At 35.0% G+C, this 23,648-nt stretch overlaps 1 protein-coding gene across 3 annotated transcripts in view; it reads left to right on the top strand.

Annotated features, from left to right (window-relative positions):
• LOC122813975 overlaps positions 1 to 23,648 on the top strand; it is a 602,906-nt gene that overhangs the window by 464,084 nt on the left and 115,174 nt on the right. For all 3 annotated transcript variants that reach the window (XM_044086536.1, XM_044086534.1, XM_044086535.1), the window contains exon 11: positions 9,461 to 9,514. In XM_044086536.1, coding sequence (XP_043942471.1) covers positions 9,461 to 9,514 — 54 coding nt within the window. The remainder of the gene's footprint in view (positions 1 to 9,460; positions 9,515 to 23,648) is intronic.

The following is a 23,648-nucleotide window of genomic DNA, read 5'->3' on the forward strand; positions in this document are numbered from 1 at the left end:
TAGAAGAAAAAAAATATTTCAGTGCATTGGCTACATGACAGCTTACCTACTGTCTAGATGGAAACAAAAAGGTTGAGAGGTATGAAAAAATAAATTACTTTTTAAATACATTACTGGAATGCCAGTCAAAATCAAGTATAAAAAAACAAGCAACACTCAACTCAAACCACTTCTCCTTACACTGCAGTTCTAATTCTAATTTATATTCAGCTTTATAAAAGTTCCAAGTAACACGCTGAAAGTAGCACTCTCTGTGATACCCCCACTTGTAAAAATGTTTCTTATCTAAAAAAGATCTGCTGCCTGACAACACCTATCTACTTGTTTCATGGAAAAACATGATCAAAGTAAAAAAATGAACAGCAAACAAGAAACTAGCACATGTTATGGACCAAACACATGAAAGATTGGCATTCTGTTTAGTTTACTGGTAAAGTCAAAAGTCCAAATATGAACAGACTCTTTAAAATACAAATCGGCAACTGGAGTACAAAACGGAACTCAGAGCCAAAAAATTTGTTGTATAATCGTAAAGTACAACAATTTATTTCAATAGGCTTTTCGTTCAGCAACGATGGCTAAACTTTCTCAGACAACAATCAAAAAACCACTACATCTTAAATAGAAACAATTAATCATGTGCTAATAACAACTAATTAATCTAATTATTTATTCAATATACATTTAATACTAAAAATTAAATATATTAAACATCAAACCACTATCAAATATTAAACATAAAACCTATAAAACTATTTTTAAAAACCTATGTTAAATAACTAGGGAAGGATTGTTATAATAATATAACACTATAACACTAAATACAGATACAAATATTCCTACTAGCGCATCAAGCTTCTCAAATTTAAAATACATGTTAAAGAGATCTTTTCATTCAAACCCGGGGTTTTGTATGACTGTAATTTTAATTTCCATATTAATTCCTGTCACTCTAATAATAACTGATATGGACCTCCTTTTATATTAGGAACAATCTGATCTAATATCCTGAAGGAAAAGGAATGTGCAGTATGTTCATTACAATGCCTATCTAAGGCATTGTTTAACTTCTTTTTCTTGATATTATACACATGTTCGTATATCCTATCTTTAAATTTTCTGTCAGTCTTGCCCACATAAAATGCAGGACAAGACTGACAGGTAGCCAAATATACAACTGACTTAGATTGGCAGTTATATCTCCCTCTCAATTTATAAGTCTTACCATTAATCAAAATATTAGTACCAGTGGCAATATACCTACAATAATTACAAGCCTCACATTTAAAAGTTCCTTCTATTCTATGCATCCCCAACCTATTTGTTTCCAAAATACTCTTTAAACTATTTCCTTTTCTATATATAACCATTGGTGCATCACCTAACTTTTCTATAAAACCAGTTTCAAAAGTAAATACATTCCAATTTTTGCATAAAATCAATTTAATCATATCTACCTCCAAATTAAATGGAGTAATAAAACTCATTTTAAAATTACATGTTTAGATGTAATATTCCTAGTTGTAGTCATAGCTGTCGCAACCTCCACCTCTATATTTAGTAATGGCCCAATGGGAGCATCAGTATGTATTTAATGATGAAGGGACCTAGGATAAAGTTTTACACAAGATTCCTGGACGATATCTTTATTATGTATGATGGTGACATAACAGAGGTTAATAGTTTTATAGATAAAATAAATATGATTACAACTTTTTTAAAATTTACCCATAAAGTGGCAAATGATAAAATTGCTTATTTAGATGTAGAACTTATAAAAGATTCGAATGAAAGACAATATGTAGCTAAAATCCATCATAAGGAAATGTATTTAAACACAATGTTACATTTTACAAGTGCCCATCCATACCAGAAGAAAAAGAGTGTGGTAAAGGGCCAATTGGTACATGCTGCTCGTATGGTAACAGAAGAAAGTGCATTTCAAAAGGAATGTAATGTATTGAAAGGTATGTTTGTTAGAAGGGGATACCCTGAAAGTATGTTAAGAGAAATTATTGAAGAAGTGCAATATAAGAGAAGGGTAGGAATATATAAGCCTATTTTAATGAAACAATGTAGTATTTTGAGTAGGGGAGAGGCAACCAGCCATATAGAGATGGAGGTTGCGACATCTATGACTACAGCTAGGAATATTACATCTAAAACATGTAATTTTAAAATGAGTTTTATTACTCCATTTAGTTTGGAGGTTGATATTGGAATGTATTTACATTTGAAACTGGTTTTATAAAAAAGTTAGGTGATGCACCAATGGTTATATGTAGAAAAGGAAATAGTTTAAAGAGTATTTTGGAAACAAATAGGACGGGGATGCATAGAATAGAAGGAACTTTTAAATGTGAGGCTTCTAATTATTGTAGGTATATTGCCACTGGTACTAATATTTTGATTAATGGTAAGACTTATAAATTGAGAGGGAGATATAACTGCCAATCTAAGTCAGTTGTATATTTGGCCACCTGTCAGTCTTGCCCTGCATTTTATGTGGGCAAGACTAACAGGAAATTTAAAGATAGGATATATGAACATGTGTATAATATCAAGAAAAAGAAGTTAGACAATGCCTTAGCTAAACATTGTAATGAACATACTGCACATTCCTTTTCCTTCAGGATATTAGATCAGATTGTTCCTAATATAAAAGGAGGTACATATCAGTTATTATTAGAGCGACAGGAATTGATATGGCAATTAAAATTACAGTCATATAAAACCCCCGGGTTTGAATGAAAAGGTCTCTTTAACATGTATTTTAAAATTGAGAAGCTTGATGCGCTAGTAGGAGAACTTGTATCCGTATTTAGTGTTATAGTGTTATATTATTATAACAATCCTTCCCTAGTTATTTAACATAGGTTTTTAAAAATAGTTTTGTAGGTTTTATGTTTTATATTTGATAGTGGTTTGATGTTTAATATATTTAATTTTTAGTATTAAATGTATATTGAATAAATAATTAGGTGAATTCATTGTTATTAGCACATGATTAAATGTTTCTATTTAAGTTGTGGTGGTTTTTTGATTGTTGTCTGAGGAAGTTTAGCCATCATTGCTGAACGAAAAGCCTATTGAAATAAATTGTTGTGCTTTACAATTATACAACAAATTTTTTGGCTCTGAGTTCCGTTTTGTAATCCAGTTGCAGATTTATAGTTTACTGGTAAAGCCTACAAAGATGACTACAAGTTTCCAACAAATGTAGTGAGCCTCTGAAAACACTGTAATCCTGTCCTTTATTACAAATACTGTCATATGGATTTCAATACCTAAGGCTTATACATTATCTAGTTATGTAAATATTCTCTGCATGGCAACAACAAAAAGGCTTTCAATGTTGGTAATTCTTTAACAGTATGCTTATTAAAGCTTACTTCCATCTTACAATCTCAGACAAGCGTAATTGATGATCATTAAAGCATTGCTACTTAAACACAGAGCAACAGGCAGTGCAACAACATGCATTTTCTGAATAATAAGCATAAATCGACAGTATAAAAATATGACAGAAAACCAAAACATTCTGCAAAATCAAGGACAGATGAAAAGCCACTGTAGTACTTGTGTCTACCTTGGATGGGAGGATACTCTGCACACTTACACTGCATAACTGCTCCTTGCCTTGCTTGGACACATCCAGAGTCACTACATGGGGGAGTGGATTGCAACAAGCATGTCACAATTTGAAATGTCTCTGGCTGACAGTGATGGCCCTGACACATTTATCATACCTCTCAACCTCAGAGCAAGAAATGTGGACAAAGCCATAAATAGAAGTGGGGCAAAGGCCCAAAAATAAGGACAATTTGTAAATAGTCCTCTTATAAACTTAGAAAGATAATGGAATAGTAGGTGCTGCATTAGTATGAATTTTCTGAAGGGTATAAAATATGAAACTCAAATGTCTGTCATTATTTTCTAACGTCAGTCTTTAATGATTTGCCACTAATTTGCCAGAAAGCCACAATTTTATGAAAAACGGACCAAAAATGTGATGCAAAAATATAAAATAGCCACACAATACAGCTGGGAACCTGTCAGAGAAGGGACACCTTCTTTAATATTAGTACTGTTAAGTTGAGCAGCTGACAAAATAAGAGAATCCACATGTTGTTGTGTCTTTTGGCTTATCCTGGTTAGGGGTCGCCACAGCGGAACTCCGGTCCGCTAATGTTTGGTGGTGGATTTTTACGTACTGAGTTACCAGCCCTGAAGCACAACCTTCAACGAAGGTATGCCCATTCACGCATGCCTCCACACAGAAGGCGCTCTTGCTGAGAATCGAATGGGACAACGTGTTGCTGTGAGGCGACAACGCTACCGCAGCACCACTACCACGGGTTTGCATTTCTGAAATAAAAGTAATCTATAACTCTGATCATTTCAGTTATTTCTTATTTGTAAGCCCTCTGCATTTTCTTCCAAAATTGCCATTTTGCGGAGGGATTATTAGGGGGAGAGCAACATGTTGAGCCAAAGTCAGGGACAGTTGAGAGGTTTGGCTATACCTAATTCTATAAAGTGATTTATTTGCATGTACCTCTCAACCTCTTAATACAGGAAATCTGGACAAGGGCAAATATTTTTGGGGACCATACAGACAGTACTAAAAATTGCTGTTGTATAAACTTAGACAGTTGATAGAATAACAGTTCTTGCTTTAGCATGCATTTTTCTGAAGGGTATGAACTCTGAAACTCAATGTTTGTCATTATTTAGTGACTTCATTCCTAAATAATTTGTCAGAAAACCACAAATTTTATGAGGAACAAACCAAAAATAAGAAGCAAACATTTATTCATTCTGCGAAAATGTGGAGAGTTGAGAGGTATAGTTCAGCTGGGGCTGTCTTTGAGTTTGCCTCCCTTCCCCCTCTCACAAAATCATGGTCAAATGGGGCCTCCCCCCTGCAGCCATTCCATTGTCCCATTGCTTGGCTATTTCACCCCATTTACCATAAACACTGTAATGTGCATACCGCTTCACTTCTGCGATGATTTGGATTTCATTTAAAAGTTTTATTTTACATTTTACAGCACAAACACTAATAGACATCTGCTAAACAAAGCAATGCAGCCTCACAATGAAAATAGACTTAGCATTAAAACTTCTCTGCCCTGGAAACTCACATTCATTGAAACAGCATTGAAACCCACATTCAAGGAAAATACATCTGGCCAGTGGCAGATAAAGATTAACTTTGGGCTGTTTTTAAATCATAGGCCCTTTGCACATGAAACATACATGTGTTCTTTGATATACTGTCCTGATTGTATTAAATTATATTCCTTGTATAATACAGTACAGTTGTTAGAGGGCGTTTTAAATTTATTGTTTTGAACATTTTTCCAGTAAACAATGAAACAAAATGCATGCACCAATAATGACAAAACTGCCCAATTCAGAACATTTCCATCATAAAAGTCTACTCAAACTTCTACATTCCACCAGTATCAGTAAATATTCACAATCTCTGCAGAAGTAAAAGTCATCTAAATAATTCCACATTGAAGAGATTTGTAACTAATGAAGAGTTTGCTGCTAGCAAACAACTTTATATTTCATTGTTTCATCTACAAATAAAGTGCCTGTTGCCCTTGAGGGATAAATTGCCCATGTTACATTAAAAAAATGATAAGCTAGTAATATTGCAATAGGGAATGGATGGCAAACTGACAACAGGTTCATAGTTACTAGGTATCTCCGCCAAAGAGGACAGTCTCAGGACTACAGCATCCACCCCCTTTAAAAGTACAACACAGTACAGCATCTGCAATGCATCTATATACTGTGGGAGTAGAACCTACATACTTCTACATCAAAAGCAAGTACGCTACCTGTTGTGCTATTAACAATGCAAGCAGACTCAGCATAAGCAGCACTAAACTTCTCTGCCCCTGAAGCTCTTTGGCCCTTGTAAAATCCACTTGACACTCAACTGTATCTCTCAACTTTGCAGCACAAGAAATCTGGAAAAAGCCAACATTTATTGCAGGGGGACAAAAGCCCAAAACCAGAGACACATTTTAAAACATTGCTTGTATAACCTTGGAAAGTCGCTAGAATAAAATGTTGTGCTACCACCATGCATTTCACTTCCAAGTCTTGAACCCTGGACCCTGTGCACTACAGTCAGAGCAACATACCACTATGCCAAATCAGATGTTTCTTGAAAGGCAGGAAGACTGAAACTTAAATGGCTATCATTTAGTGAATTCAGTTCTCACCATAGCTCTCAACCTCTTAGCACAAAAAACCTGCACAAAGCCAATAATGGAGGAATACAGCCCCAAAAATAGGTACACATTTCAAATATTGATCTTATTAACTTAGAAAATTGCTATAATAAAATGTTTTGTGTTACCATGTACTTTCTGAAGAATATGAAGTCTGAAATGCAAATGTCTGTCATTATTTAGTGAATTCAAAATCCAGAAAACCACAGATTTTATGAGGAACAGAACAGAACAAAAATATGAGGCAAAAATCTGAATGCTTTTCACAAGTGGTGGTGGGTAGGGAATTCAGATTCTTGCTACCTGCAACCAAGGTTGAGGGTTTGAACCTGAGCTACTCTGTATAGCCACCAGTTATAGTTAACTGGGACATTTCACACACACACACACACACACACACACCTAGTTCGCTCCGGATTCAAAATAAGCAGTGAAAAACAGAAAGCTAGTACCTGGACTGAAAGAGTCCCAAGCCAGTAGTCCCATTTCCTCCATAAGCCAGTTCCCAAGCTCCATTCAAAGCAGCAGCTCTGTTTCTCGGCACTGGAATGCCGAGCACGCATGCATGCACTGCCTCTATTCATTCCGAGCATGCACAGGCTGTGTCACTACATGAGGCTGTTTGCTTTACAGGTATAAAGTAATATCACCTGCAAAGAGCCAGCTTTTCATGACTCCCAGACCAATTACATCTTTGAATTTATAAATCCCTTATTTTCTTTGTCAGTGGTTCTAAATATAATGCAGATAATAAAGGGGAAAGAGGGCACCCTTGCCTGGCTCCTCTGATCAAGCAGAAATTATCAGAGAGGACCCCACCCACTTTAATTTTCACCTCCGATCCCCAACATATCCTCCTAACCAACCTTATCATTTTTTCAGGAAATGCAAATGTTTCCATTACCCTGCTCATAAAGTCCCAAGTTACTCTGTCAAATGCTTTTACTGCATCAAGACCCACCAGCAACAATGGTATTTTCTTACATTCTGCTTCCCTCAGGATCATCAGTGTTCTATTAATATTGTCAGATGTTTGCCTCCTCTTCACAAAACCACATTGATCCATATCTATCAATTTTGGTATTACTTTTGAAATTCTTTTAGCCATTATAGGCATGAACACTTTATAATCATGATTTAGTATTGAAATTGACCTGTATGAAGCTGGATCAGATGAATTTTTACCCTCTTTAGGTATTACAGCTACCACCTTTCTTCCAGGATGCTGGTACTTCTCTTCTTAAAATACTGTCCAACAAAATCTTCCAGATCTTTATCAGTTCAGATTGAGAAGAAAAACCTGAAGCCCAACATTCACCCCCAAATCCTGCTGTTCTATATGAATTTCAGAGTCAGAAAGTGAGGAAACCTTTTTTCTTTTTCTTCACGGTAGTGGAAGTAGGAGCAGAAAAAGCATAAATTGACTCCTTGGCAAATCTTCCCTGTCCAAGAATATAGAAATAGGAGAAGCCACATGCTTTGCAATTTCTTTCCTTTTCCTGGGAGCTTTCCTGGAAAAGGACATATGCAAGGCAGGCACAGTCACCAGGGACCCAGACTCCATATGTAAAACACTTGCCCCTTCCCACTGTGACAGACAGGAGTGGCTCTTCCTTGCACATGGAGGGCATCCCTAGAGCCACAGATGACATGTTTATCACTAAGTCCTTACTGGCTATAAGTGCTACACCTAAGGGGCTGAGGGGAAATTAGTAGTCTGAAAAACAAAAATTGGACACACCAGTGTCACCCATCAGTCGTTGAGGCACAACTGGATCTGACCTGATACCCATAGACTCCTTGACTGTCTCTCTCTTTCCCATTTATGCAGCATCAGGCAACCAGCACCTTTCCGCACTTGTTTTTTCTGTAGCAGTTATGGATTTTACAGGGTCAGATTGCCAGCCCAAGGCCCAACCCTCCTCAGAATGTGCAGCACATACATTCACATGCACACACTCATGCCTAGTGTCAATTTAGAGTGTCCAATCCACCTACTGCATATCTTTGGAATGTGGGAGGAAACCGGACCACCCAGAGGAAACCCATGTGAATGCAGGGAGGACATGCAGACTCCACACAGAAGGCACCCCAGACAAAAATCAAACAGAAGAACCTCTTGCTGTGAGGTGACAATGCTAACTGCTACACACTGAGCTACCTAGACTCTCTGATTATTGTCTTCTTATAAAGACTGGCAACTGCTCCACAGGTTCAGCTGAGGATGTAGTGCTAAAGACGGAAAGCAGAGCCTCAGAAAGTTGGTAATGTTTTAAGGCAGAAACAGGTAGAGGTAAGAAAAAAGCACTGTCATCTGTGCAAGCACCAAGTTCTGCCCCATACATAAAACCAGCAGGAAAAAGTAAAAAAAAAAAAAAAAGTAATACTTTTTATGTAGGCCTTCACATAAGTATTCCCACAGAACATTCCCTGACAAGAAATGACAGTCTGATACTTCAGATCAGCTTCCTAGCAAAACACAGCATTATGTTCACAGAAAAGAGCACATTTCCTCAAAAAAAAAAAAAGGTCAGTGGAAGGCTTTCCACAAAGGGGACGTCTGCCTTGTAGGATCACTATCAGACTAATTGTTACAGTTTGCTTGCTGAAGGAGTGCACTCTAACTATACTTTGTGTGAACCTCCTCTTAATCTCCTGACCATTAGTGTACATGGAGGGTTTTCTTTAACTTTGAAAAGCTAGCCATTATCAATAGCATAGGAAACCTATAGCTTATGCTACTGCAACAAGTGATCTAGTGTTGAACAGCAGTAATTTAATAAGCTACAACTGGCTTTAGTTTCACTGAACATGCCAAACTCTATGAGTAATGATGAATGTGTGTGTGGGGGTAAAGTGATTGTGGTATCTGTCAATTTTTGTAAAATGTTTCATGGCTCTGGAGACAACTCATTTCATAGGGTAGAGTAGAAGTCCAGTTCCCAGTGAAGGAAGAAAAGAAGATCTAGAATAAAAATATTTGTCTACTGCAAACGTTGACATTACATGTAATTCAGGCCACAGATTAAAAGGCCAGATTAGAGTGCACCTTTCCAATAATCAAATATGTAGCCATGCTTTAAAATTAAAATGTTTTGTTTAACACTTGAATCAACTTAAGTAATATTCTTGCTGACTATATATTACCTATCTTTAACTTCATTACTACATAATGACTCATTATTTTGCTGAATTTTATTTTTCAGATGAAGATAGCTATGAAAACATGGGAAAACTGGCAGAAGAGGGCAAGTCAGATGGTAAAGACATTTTCATTTTGAGATCTGCATATGTCTTACAGTGTAGTGTTTGTCATATCAAGGTTTACATAGTAGTGATAAATTTTACTGTCAGGATATGATCAAGTGTACCTGATACTGCTGTAAGGCAGTCACAATATCATGTGTTCAAATATGTGTACTGGGATCACACACTACACAAAGAAAAGGAAGGAAATGTCTAACCAAATATGTGTACTAGGATCACACACTGTACAAAGAAAAGGAAGGAAAAGTCTAACCAAATATGTGTACTAGTATCACACACTACAAAGAAAAGGAAGAAAAAGTCTAACCAAATATGTGTACTAGGATCACATTCTGTACAAAGAAAAGGAAGAAAAAGTATAACCAAATATGTGTACTAGGATCACACACTGTACAAAGAAAAGGAAGAAAAAGTATAACCAAATATGTGTACTAGGATCACACACTGTACAAAGAAAAGGATGAAAATGTATAACCAAATATGTGTACTAGGATCACACACTGCACAAAGAAAAGGAAGAAAAAGTCTAACCAAATATGTGTACTAGGATCACACACTGTACAAAGAAAAGGAAGAAAAAGTCTAACCAAATATGTGTACTAGGATCACACTCTGTACAAAGAAAAGGAAGAAAAGGTCTCACCAAATATGTGTACTAGGATCACACTCTGTACAAAGAAAAGGAAGAAAAAGTCTAACCAAATATGTGTACTAGGATCACACACTGTACAAAGAAAAGGAAGAAAAAGTCTAACCAAATATGTGTACTAGGATCACACACTGTACAAAGAAAAGGAAGAAAAAGTCTAACCAAATATGTGTACTAGGATCACACACTGTACAAAGAAAAGGAAGAAAAAGTCTAACCAAATATGTGTACTAGGATCACACACTGTACAAAGAAAAGGAAGAAAAAGTCTAACCAAATATGTGTACTAGGATCACACACTGTACAAAGAAAAGGAAGAAAAAGTCTAACCAAATATGTGTACTAGGATCACACACTGTACAAAGAAAAGGAAGAAGAAGTATAACCAAATATGTGTACTAGGATCACACACTGTACAAAGAAAAGGATGAAAATGTATAACCAAATATGTGTACTAGGATCACACACTGCACAAAGAAAAGGAAGAAAAAGTCTAACCAAATATGTGTACTAGGATCACACACTGTACAAAGAAAAGGAAGAAAAAGTCTAACCAAATATGTGTACTAGGATCACACTCTGTACAAAGAAAAGGAAGAAAAGGTCTCACCAAATATGTGTACTAGGATCACACTCTGTACAAAGAAAAGGAAGAAAAAGTCTAACCAAATATGTGTACTAGGATCACACACTGTACAAAGAAAAGGAAGAAAAGACTAACCAAATATGTGTACTAGGATCACACACTGTACAAAGAAAAGGAAGAAAAAGTCTAACCAAATATGTGTACTAGGATCACACACTGTACAAAGAAAAGGAAGAAAAAGTCTAACCAAATATGTGTACTGGGATCACACACTGTACAAAGAAAAGGAAGAAAAAGTCTAACCAAATATGTGTACTAGGATCACACACTGTACAAAGAAAAGGAAGAAAAATTCTAACCAAATATGTGTACTAGGGTCACACTCTGTACAAAGAAAAGGAAGAAAAGGTCTAACCAAATATGTGTACTGGGATCACACTCTACAAAGAAAAGGAAGAAAAAGTCTAACCAAATATGTGTACCAGGATCACACTCTGTACAAAGAAAAGGAATAAAAGTCTAACCAAATATGTGTACTAGGTTCACACACTGTACAAAGAAAAGGAAGAAAAAGTCTAACCAAATATGTGTACTAGGATCACACACTGTACAAAGAAAAGGAAGAAAAAGTCTAACCAAATATGTGTACTAGGATCACACTCTGTACAAAGAAAAAGAAGAAAAAGTCTAACCAAATATGTGTACTAGGATCACACACTGTACAAAGAAAAGGAAGAAAAATTCTAACCAAATATGTGTACTAGGGTCACACTCTGTACAAAGAAAAGGAAGAAAAGGTCTAACCAAATATGTGTACTAGGATCACACTCTACAAAGAAAAGGAAGAAAAAGTCTAACCAAATATGTGTACCAGGATCACACTCTGTACAAAGAAAAGGAAGAAAAAGTCTAACCAAATATGTGTACTAGGATCACACACTGTACAAAGAAAAGGAAGAAAAAGTCTAACCAAATATGTGTACTAGGATCACACACTGTACAAAGAAAACGAAGAAAAAGTCTAACAAAATATGTGTACTAGGATCACACATTGTACAAAGAAAAGGAAGAAAAGTCTAACCAAATATGTGTACTAGGATCACACACTGTACAAAGAAAAGGAAGAAAAGTCTAACCAAATATGTGTACTAGGATCACACACTGTACAAAGAAAAGGAAGAAAAGTCTAACCAAATATGTGTACTAGGATCACACACTGTACAAAGAAAAGGAAGAAAAAGTCTAACCAAATATGTGTACTAGGATCACACACTGTACAAAGAAAAGGAAGAAAAAGTCTAACCAAATATGTGTACTAGGATCACACACTGTACAAAGAAAAGGAAGAAAAAGTCTAACCAAATATGTGTACTAGGATCACACACTGTACAAAGAAAAGGAAGAAAAAGTCTAACCAAATATGTGTACTAGGATCACACACTGTACAAAGAAAATGAAGAAAAAGTCTAACCAAATATGTGTACTAGGATCACACACTCTACAAAGAAAAGGAAGAAAAAGTCTAACCAAATATGTGCACCAGGATCACACTCTGTACAAAGAAAAGGAAGAAAAAGTCTAACCAAATATGTGTACTAGGATCACACACTGTACAAAGAAAAGGAAGAAAAAGTCTAACCAAATATGTGTACTAGGATCACACACTGTACAAAGAAAAGGAAGAAAAGTCTAACTAAATATGTGTACTAGGATCACACACTGTACAAAGAAAAGGAAGAAAAAGTCTAACCAAATATGTGTACTAGGATCACACACTGTACAAAGAAAAGGAAGAAAAAGTCTAACCAAATATGTGTACTAGGATCACACACTGTACAAAGAAAATGAAGAAAACGTCTAACCAAATATGTGTACTAGGATCACACTCTACAAAGAAAAGGAAGAAAAAGTCTAACCAAATATGTGTACCAGGATCACACTCTGTACAAAGAAAAGGAAGAAAAAGTCTAACCAAATATGTGTACTAGGATCACACACTGTACAAAGAAAAGGAAGAAAAAGTCTAACCAAATATGTGTACTAGGATCACACACTGTACAAAGAAAAGGAAGAAAAAGTCTAACCAAATATGTGTACTAGGATCACACACTGTACAAAGAAAACGAAGAAAAAGTCTAACAAAATATGTGTACTAGGATCACACATTGTACAAAGAAAAGGAAGAAAAAGTCTAACCAAATATGTGTACTAGGATCACACACTGTACAAAGAAAAGGAAGAAAAAGTCTAACCAAATATGTGTACTAGGATCACACACTGTACAAAGAAAAGGAAGAAAAAGTCTAACCAAATATGTGTACTAGGATCACACACTGTACAAAGAAAAGGAAGAAAAAGTCTAACCAAATATGTGTACTAGGATCACACACTGTACAAAGAAAAGGAAGAAAAAGTCTAACCAAATATGTGTACTAGGATCACACACTGTACAAAGAAAAGGAAGAAAAAGTCTAACCAAATATGTGTACTGGGATCACACACTACACAAAGAAAAGGAAGGAAATGTCTAACCAAATATGTGTACTAGGATCACACACTGTACAAAGAAAAGGAAGGAAAAGTCTAACCAAATATGTGTACTAGGATCACACACTACAAAGAAAAGGAAGAAAAAGTCTAACCAAATATGTGTACTAGGATCACATTCTGTACAAAGAAAAGGAAGAAAAAGTATAACCAAATATGTGTACTAGGATCACACACTGTACAAAGAAAAGGAAGAAAAAGTATAACCAAATATGTGTACTAGGATCACACACTGTACAAAGAAAAGGATGAAAATGTATAACCAAATATGTGTACTAGGATCACACACTGCACAAAGAAAAGGAAGAAAAAGTCTAACCAAATATGTGTACTAGGATCACACACTGTACAAAGAAAAGGAAGAAAAAGTCTAACCAAATATGTGTACTAGGATCACACTCTGTACAAAGAAAAGGAAGAAAAGTCTCACCAAATATGTGTACTAGGATCACACTCTGTACAAAGAAAAGGAAGAAAAAGTCTAACCAAATATGTGTACTAGGATCACACACTGTACAAAGAAAAGGAAGAAAAAGTCTAACCAAATATGTGTACTAGGATCACACACTGTACAAAGAAAAGGAAGAAAAAGTCTAACCAAATATGTGTACTAGGATCACACACTGTACAAAGAAAAGGAAGAAAAGTCTAACCAAATATGTGTACTAGGATCACACACTGTACAAAGAAAAGGAAGAAAAAGTCTAACCAAATATGTGTACTAGGATCACACACTGTACAAAGAAAAGGAAGAAAAAAGTCTAACCAAATATGTGTACTAGGATCACACACTGTACAAAGAAAAGGAAGAAAAAGTATAACCAAATATGTGTACTAGGATCACACACTGTACAAAGAAAAGGATGAAAATATAACCAAATATGTGTACTAGGATCACACACTGCACAAAGAAAAGGAAGAAAAGTCTAACCAAATATGTGTACTAGGATCACACACTGTACAAAGAAAAGGAAGAAAAAGTCTAACCAAATATGTGTACTAGGATCACACTCTGTACAAAGAAAAGGAAGAAAAGGTCTCACCAAATATGTGTACTAGGATCACACTCTGTACAAAGAAAAGGAAGAAAAAGTCTAACCAAATATGTGTACTAGGATCACACACTGTACAAAGAAAAGGAAGAAAAAGTCTAACCAAATATGTGTACTAGGATCACACACTGTACAAAGAAAAGGAAGAAAAAGTCTAACCAAATATGTGTACTAGGATCACACACTGTACAAAGAAAAGGAAGAAAAAGTCTAACCAAATATGTGTACTGGGATCACACACTGTACAAAGAAAAGGAAGAAAAAGTCTAACCAAATATGTGTACTAACACACTGTACAAAGAAAAGGAAGAAAAAGTCTAACCAAATATGTGTACTAGGATCACACTCTGTACAAAGAAAAGGAAGAAAAGGTCTAACCAAATATGTGTACTAGGATCACACTCTACAAAGAAAAGGAAGAAAAAGTCTAACCAAATATGTGTACCAGGATCACGCTCTGTACAAAGAAAAGGAATAAAAAGTCTAACCAAATATGTATATTAGGATCACACACTGTACAAAGAAAAGGAAGAAAAGGTCTAACCAAATATGTGTACTAGGATCACACACTGTACAAAGAAAAGGAAGAAAAAGTCTAACCAAATATGTGTACTAGGATCACACTCTGTACAAAGAAAAAGAAGAAAAAGTCTAACCAAATATGTGTACTAGGATCACACACTGTACAAAGAAAAGGAAGAAAAATTCTAACCAAATATGTGTACTAGGGTCACACTCTGTACAAAGAAAAGGAAGAAAAGGTCTAACCAAATATGTGTACTGGGATCACACTCTACAAAGAAAAGGAAGAAAAAGTCTAACCAAATATGTGTACCAGGATCACACTCTGTACAAAGAAAAGGAATAAAAAGTCTAACCAAATATGTGTACTAGGATCACACACTGTACAAAGAAAAGGAAGAAAAAGTCTAACCAAATATGTGTACTAGGATCACACACTGTACAAAGAAAAGGAAGAAAAAGTCTAACCAAATATGTGTACTAGGATCACACTCTGTACAAAGAAAAAGAAGAAAAAGTCTAACCAAATATGTGTACTAGGATCACACACTGTACAAAGAAAAGGAAGAAAAATTCTAACCAAATATGTGTACTAGGGTCACACTCTGTACAAAGAAAAGGAAGAAAAGGTCTAACCAAATATGTGTACTAGGATCACACTCTACAAAGAAAAGGAAGAAAAAGTCTAACCAAATATGTGTACCAGGATCACACTCTGTACAAAGAAAAGGAAGAAAAAGTCTAACCAAATATGTGTACTAGGATCACACACTGTACAAAGAAAAGGAAGAAAAGTCTAACCAAATATGTGTACTAGGATCACACACTGTACAAAGAAAACGAAGAAAAAGTCTAACAAAATATGTGTACTAGGATCACACATTGTACAAAGAAAAGGAAGAAAAAGTCTAACCAAATATGTGTACTACGATCACACACTGTACAAAGAAAAGGAAGAAAAAGTCTAACCAAATATGTGTACTAGGATCACACACTGTACAAAGAAAAGGAAGAAAAAGTCTAACCAAATATGTGTACTAGGATCACACACTGTACAAAGAAAAGGAAGAAAAGTCTAACCAAATATGTGTACTAGGATCACACACTGTACAAAGAAAAGGAAGAAAAAGTCTAACCAAATATGTGTACTAGGATCACACACTGTACAAAGAAAAGGAAGAAAAAGTCTAACCAAATATGTGTACTAGGATCACACACTGTACAAAGAAAATGAAGAAAAGTCTAACCAAATATGTGTACTAGGATCACACTCTACAAAGAAAAGGAAGAAAAGTCTAACCAAATATGTGCACCAGGATCACACTCTGTACAAAGAAAAGGAAGAAAAGTCTAACCAAATATGTGTACTAGGATCACACACTGTACAAAGAAAAGGAAGAAAAAGTCTAACCAAATATGTGTACTAGGATCACACACTGTACAAAGAAAAGGAAGAAAAGTCTAACTAAATATGTGTACTAGGATCACACACTGTACAAAGAAAAGGAAGAAAAGTCTAACCAAATATGTGTACTAGGATCACACACTGTACAAAGAAAAGGAAGAAAAGTCTAACCAAATATGTGTACTTGGATCACACACTGTACAAAGAAAATGAAGAAAACGTCTAACCAAATATGTGTACTAGGATCACACTCTACAAAGAAAAGGAAGAAAAAGTCTAACCAAATATGTGTACCAGGATCACACTCTGTACAAAGAAAAGGAAGAAAAAGTCTAACCAAATATGTGTACTAGGATCACACACTGTACAAAGAAAAGGAAGAAAAGTCTAACCAAATATGTGTACTAGGATCACACACTGTACAAAGAAAAGGAAGAAAAAGTCTAACCAAATATGTGTACTAGGATCACACACTGTACAAAGAAAACGAAGAAAAAGTCTAACAAAATATGTGTACTAGGATCACACATTGTACAAAGAAAAGGAAGAAAAAGTCTAACCAAATATGTGTACTAGGATCACACACTGTACAAAGAAAAGGAAGAAAAAGTCTAACCAAATATGTGTACTAGGATCACACACTGTACAAAGAAAAGGAAGAAAAAGTCTAACCAAATATGTGTACTAGGATCACACACTGTACAAAGAAAAGGAAGAAAAAGTCTAACCAAATATGTGTACTAGGATCACACACTGTACAAAGAAAAGGTCTAACCAAATATGTGTACTAGGATCACACACTGTACAAAGAAAAGGAAGAAAAAGTCTAACCAAATATGTGTACTAGGATCACACACTGTACAAAGAAAATGAAGAAAAGTCTAACCAAATATGTGTACTAGGATCACACTCTACAAAGAAAAGGAAGAAAAAGTCTAACCAAATATGTGCACCAGGATCACACTCTGTACAAAGAAAAGGAAGAAAAAGTCTAACCAAATATGTGTACTAGGATCACACACTGTACAAAGAAAAGGAAGAAAAAGTCTAACCAAATATGTGTACTAGGATCACACACTGTACAAAGAAAAGGAAGAAAAGTCTAACTAAATATGTGTACTAGGATCACACACTGTACAAAGAAAAGGAAGAAAAAGTCTAACCAAATATGTGTACTAGGATCACACACTGTACAAAGAAAATGAAGAAAACGTCTAACCAAATATGTGTACTAGGATCACACTCTACAAAGAAAAGGAAGAAAAAGTCTAACCAAATATGTGTACCAGGATCACACTCTGTACAAAGAAAAGGAAGAAAAAGTCTAACCAAATATGTGTACTAGGATCACACACTGTACAAAGAAAAGGAAGAAAAAGTCTAACCAAATATGTGTACTAGGATCACACACTGTACAAAGAAAAGGAAGAAAAAGTCTAACCAAATATGTGTACTAGAATCACACACTGTACAAAGAAAAGGAAGTAAAAGTCTAACCAAATATGTGTACTAGGATCACACACTGTGCAAAGAAAAGGAAGAAAAAGTCTAACCAAATATGTGTACTAGGATCACACGCTACAAAGAAAAGGAAGAAAAAGTCTAACCAAATATGTGTACCAGGATCACACTCTGTACAAAGAAAAGGAAGAAAAAGTCTAACCAAATATGTGTACTAGGATCACACACTGTACAAAGAAAAGGAAGAAAAAGTCTAACCAAATATGTGTACTAGGATCACACACTGTACAAAGAAAAGGAAGAAAAAGTCTAACCAAATATGTGTACTAGGATCACACACTGTACAAAGAAAAGGAAGAAAAAATCTAACCAAATATGTGTACTAGGATACGCACTGCACAAAGAAAAGGAAGAAAATGTCTAACCAAATATGTGTACCAGGATCACACACTGTACAAAGAAAAGGAAGAAAAAGTCTAACCAAATATGTATACTAGGATCACACTCTGTACAAAGAAAAGGAAGCAAAAGTCTAACCAAATATGTGTACTAGGATCACACACTGTACAAAGAAAAGGAAGAAAAAGTCTAACCAAATATGTATACTAGGATCTCACTCTGTACAAAGAAAAGGAAAAAAAAGTCTCACCAAATATGTGTAGTAGGATCACACTCTGTACAAAGAAAAGGAAGAAAAAGTCTAACCAAATATGTGTACTAGGATCAAACACTGTACAAAGAAAAGGAAGAAAACTTCTAACCAAATATGTGTACCAGGATCACACACTGTACAAAGAAAAGGAAGAAAAAGTCTAACCAAATATGTATACTAGGATCACACTCTGTACAAAGAAAAGGAAGAAAAAGTCTAACCAAGTATGTGTACTAGGATCACACACTGTACAAAGAAAAGGAAGAAAAAGTCTAACCAAATATGTGTACTAGGATCACACACTGTACAAAGAAAAGGAAGAAAAAGTCTAACCAAGTATGTGTACTAGGATCACACACTGTACAAAGAAAAGGAAGAAAAAGTCTAACCAAATATGTGTACTAGGATCGCACATTGTACAAAGAAAAGGAAGAAAAAGTCTAAACAAATATGTGTACTAGGATCACACACTGTACAAAGAAAAGGAAGAAAAAGTCTAACCAAATATGTGTACTAGGATCACACATTGTACAAAGAAAAGGAAGAAAAGGTCTAACCAAATATGTGTACTAGGATCACACACTGTACAAAGAAAAGGAAGAAAAAGTCTAACCAAATATGTGTACTAGGATCGCACATTGTACAAAGAAAAGGAAGAAAAAGTCTAACCAAATATGTGTAATAGGATCACACACTGTACAAAGAAAAGGAAGAAAAAGTCTAACCAAGTATGTGTACTAGGATCACACACTGTACAAAGAAAAGGAAGAAAAAGTCTAACCAAATATGTGTACTAGGATCACACATTGTACAATGAAAAGGAAGAAAAGGTCTAACCAAATATGTGTACTAGGATCACACACTACAAAGAAAAGGAAGAAAAAGTCTAACCAAATATGTGTACTAGGATCACACACTGTACAAAGAAAAGGAAGAAAAAGTCTAACCAAATATGTGTACAAGGATCACACACTGTACAAAGAAAAGGAAGAAAAAGTCTAACCAAATATGTGTACTAGGATCACACACTGTACAAAGAAAAGGAAGAAAAAGTCTAACCAAATATGTGTACTAGGATCACACACTGTACAAAGAAAAGGAAGAAAAAGTCTAACCAAATATGTGTACTAGGATCACACACTGTACAAAGAAAATGAAGAAAAAGTCTAACCAAATATGTGTACTAGGATCACACTCTACAAAGAAAAGGAAGAAAAAGTCTAACCAAATATGTGCACCAGGATCACACTCTGTACAAAGAAAAGGAAGAAAAAGTCTAACCAAATATGTGTACTAGGATCACACACTGTACAAAGAAAAGGAAGAAAAAGTCTAACCAAATATGTGTACTAGGATCACACACTGTACAAAGAAAAGGAAGAAAAAGTCTAACTAAATATGTGTACTAGGATCACACACTGTACAAAGAAAAGGAAGAAAAAGTCTAACCAAATATGTGTACTAGGATCACACACTGTACAAAGAAAAGGAAGAAAAAGTCTAACCAAATATGTGTACTAGGATCACACACTGTACAAAGAAAATGAAGAAAACGTCTAACCAAATATGTGTACTAGGATCACACTCTACAAAGAAAAGGAAGAAAAAGTCTAACCAAATATGTGTACCAGGATCACACTCTGTACAAAGAAAAGGAAGAAAAAGTCTAACCAAATATGTGTACTAGGATCACACACTGTACAAAGAAAAGGAAGAAAAAGTCTAACCAAATATGTGTACTAGGATCGCACATTGTACAAAGAAAAGGAAGAAAAAGTCTAAACAAATATGTGTACTAGGATCACACACTGTACAAAGAAAAGGAAGAAAAAGTCTAACCAAATATGTGTACTAGGATCACACACTCTACAAAGAAAAGGAAGAAAAAGTCTAACCAAATATGTGTACTAGGATCACACACTGTACAAAGAAAAGGAAGAAAAAGTCTAACCAAATATGTGTACTAGGATCACACACTGTACAAAGAAAAGGAAGAAAAAGTCTAACCAAATATGTGTACTAGGATCACACACTGTACAAAGAAAATGAAGAAAAAGTCTAACCAAATATGTGTACTAGGATCACACTCTACAAAGAAAAGGAAGAAAAAGTCTAACCAAATATGTGCACCAGGATCACACTCTGTACAAAGAAAAGGAAGAAAAGTCTAACCAAATATGTGTACTAGGATCACACACTGTACAAAGAAAAGGAAGAAAAAGTCTAACCAAATATGTGTACTAGGATCACACACTGTACAAAAGAAAAGGAAGAAAAAGTCTAACTAAATATGTGTACTAGGATCACACACTGTACAAAGAAAAGGAAGAAAAAGTCTAACCAAATATGTGTACTAGGATCACACACTGTACAAAGAAAAGGAAGAAAAGTCTAACCAAATATGTGTACTAGGATCACACACTGTACAAAGAAAATGAAGAAAAGTCTAACCAAATATGTGTACTAGGATCACACTCTACAAAGAAAAGGAAGAAAAGTCTAACCAAATATGTGTACCAGGATCACACTCTGTACAAAGAAAAGGAAGAAAAAGTCTAACCAAATATGTGTACTAGGATCACACACTGTACAAAGAAAAGGAAGAAAAGTCTAACCAAATATGTGTACTAGGATCACACACTGTACAAAGAAAAGGAAGAAAAGTCTAACCAAATATGTGTACTAGAATCACACACTGTACAAAGAAAAGGAAGTAAAAGTCTAACCAAATATGTGTACTAGGATCACACACTGTGCAAAGAAAAGGAAGAAAAAGTCTAACCAAATATGTGTACTAGGATCACACGCTACAAAGAAAAGGAAGAAAAAGTCTAACCAAATATGTGTACCAGGATCACACTCTGTACAAAGAAAAGGAAGAAAAAGTCTAACCAAATATGTGTACTAGGATCACACACTGTACAAAGAAAAGGAAGAAAAAGTCTAACCAAATATGTGTACTAGGATCACACACTGTACAAAGAAAAGGAAGAAAAAGTCTAACCAAATATGTGTACTAGGATCACACACTGTACAAAGAAAAGGAAGAAAAAATCTAACCAAATATGTGTACTAGGATACGCACTGCACAAAGAAAAGGAAGAAAATGTCTAACCAAATATGTGTACCAGGATCACACACTGTACAAAGAAAAGGAAGAAAAAGTCTAACCAAATATGTATACTAGGATCACACTCTGTACAAAGAAAAGGAAGCAAAAGTCTAACCAAATATGTGTACTAGGATCACACACTGTACAAAGAAAAGGAAGAAAAGTCTAACCAAATATGTATACTAGGATCTCACTCTGTACTAAGAAAAGGAAAAAAAAGTCTCACCAAATATGTGTAGTAGGATCACACTCTGTACAAAGAAAAGGAAGAAAAAGTCTAACCAAATATGTGTACTAGGATCAAACACTGTACAAAGAAAAGGAAGAAAACTTCTAACCAAATATGTGTACCAGGATCACACACTGTACAAAGAAAAGGAAGAAAAAGTCTAACCAAATATGTATACTAGGATCACACTCTGTACAAAGAAAAGGAAGAAAAAGTCTAACCAAGTATGTGTACTAGGATCACACACTGTACAAAGAAAAGGAAGAAAAAGTCTAACCAAATATGTGTACTAGGATCACACACTGTACAAAGAAAAGGAAGAAAAGTCTAACCAAGTATGTGTACTAGGATCACACACTGTACAAAGAAAAGGAAGGAAAAGTCTAACCAAATATGTGTACTAGGATCGCACATTGTACAAAGAAAAGGAAGAAAAAGTCTAAACAAATATGTGTACTAGGATCACACACTGTACAAAGAAAAGGAAGAAAAAGTCTAACCAAATATGTGTACTAGGATCACACATTGTACAAAGAAAAGGAAGAAAAGGTCTAACCAAATATGTGTACTAGGATCACACACTGTACAAAGAAAAGGAAGAAAAAGTCTAACCAAATATGTGTACTAGGATCGCACATTGTACAAAGAAAAGGAAGAAAAAGTCTAACCAAATATGTGTAATAGGATCACACACTGTACAAAGAAAAGGAAGAAAAAGTCTAACCAAGTATGTGTACTAGGATCACACACTGTACAAAGAAAAGGAAGAAAAAGTCTAACCAAATATGTGTACTAGGATCACACATTGTACAAAGAAAAGGAAGAAAAGGTCTAACCAAATATGTGTACTAGGATCACACACTACAAAGAAAAGGAAGAAAAAGTCTAACCAAATATGTGTACTAGGATCACACACTGTACAAAGAAAAGGAAGAAAAAGTCTAACCAAATATGTGTACTAGGATCACACACTGTACAAAGAAAAGGAAGAAAAAGTCTAACCAAATATGTGTACTAGGATCACACACTGTACAAAGAAAAGGAAGAAAAAGTCTAACCAAATATGTGTACTAGGATCACACACTGTACAAAGAAAAGGAAGAAAAAATCTAACCAAATATGTGTACTAGGATACGCACTGCACAAAGAAAAGGAAGAAAATGTCTAACCAAATATGTGTACTAGGATCACACACTGTACAAAGAAAAGGAAGAAAAAGTCTAACCAAATATGTATACTAGGATCACACTCTGTACAAAGAAAAGGAAGCAAAAGTCTAACCAAATATGTGTACTAGGATCACACACTGTACAAAGAAAAGGAAGAAAAAGTCTAACCAAATATGTATACTAGGATCTCACTCTGTACTAAGAAAAGGAAAAAAAAGTCTCACCAAATATGTGTAGTAGGATCACACTCTGTACAAAGAAAAGGAAGAAAAAGTCTAACCAAATATGTGTACTAGGATCAAACACTGTACAAAGAAAAGGAAGAAAACTTCTAACCAAATATGTGTACCAGGATCACACACTGTACAAAGAAAAGGAAGAAAAAGTCTAACCAAATATGTATACTAGGATCACACTCTGTACAAAGAAAAGGAAGAAAAAGTCTAACCAAGTATGTGTACTAGGATCACACACTGTACAAAGAAAAGGAAGAAAAAGTCTAACCAAATATGTGTACTAGGATCACACACTGTACAAAGAAAAGGAAGAAAAAGTCTAACCAAGTATGTGTACTAGGATCACACACTGTACAAAGAAAAGGAAGAAAAAGTCTAACCAAATATGTGTACTAGGATCGCACATTGTACAAAGAAAAGGAAGAAAAAGTCTAAACAAATATGTGTACTAGGATCACACACTGTACAAAGAAAAGGAAGAAAAAGTCTAACCAAATATGTGTACTA

This window comes from Protopterus annectens, chromosome 10.part0 (assembly GCF_019279795.1).
Source record: "Protopterus annectens isolate FY-2018-M chromosome 10.part0, PAN1.0, whole genome shotgun sequence".
In the NCBI taxonomy this organism is placed as follows: domain Eukaryota; kingdom Metazoa; phylum Chordata; order Ceratodontiformes; family Protopteridae; genus Protopterus; species Protopterus annectens.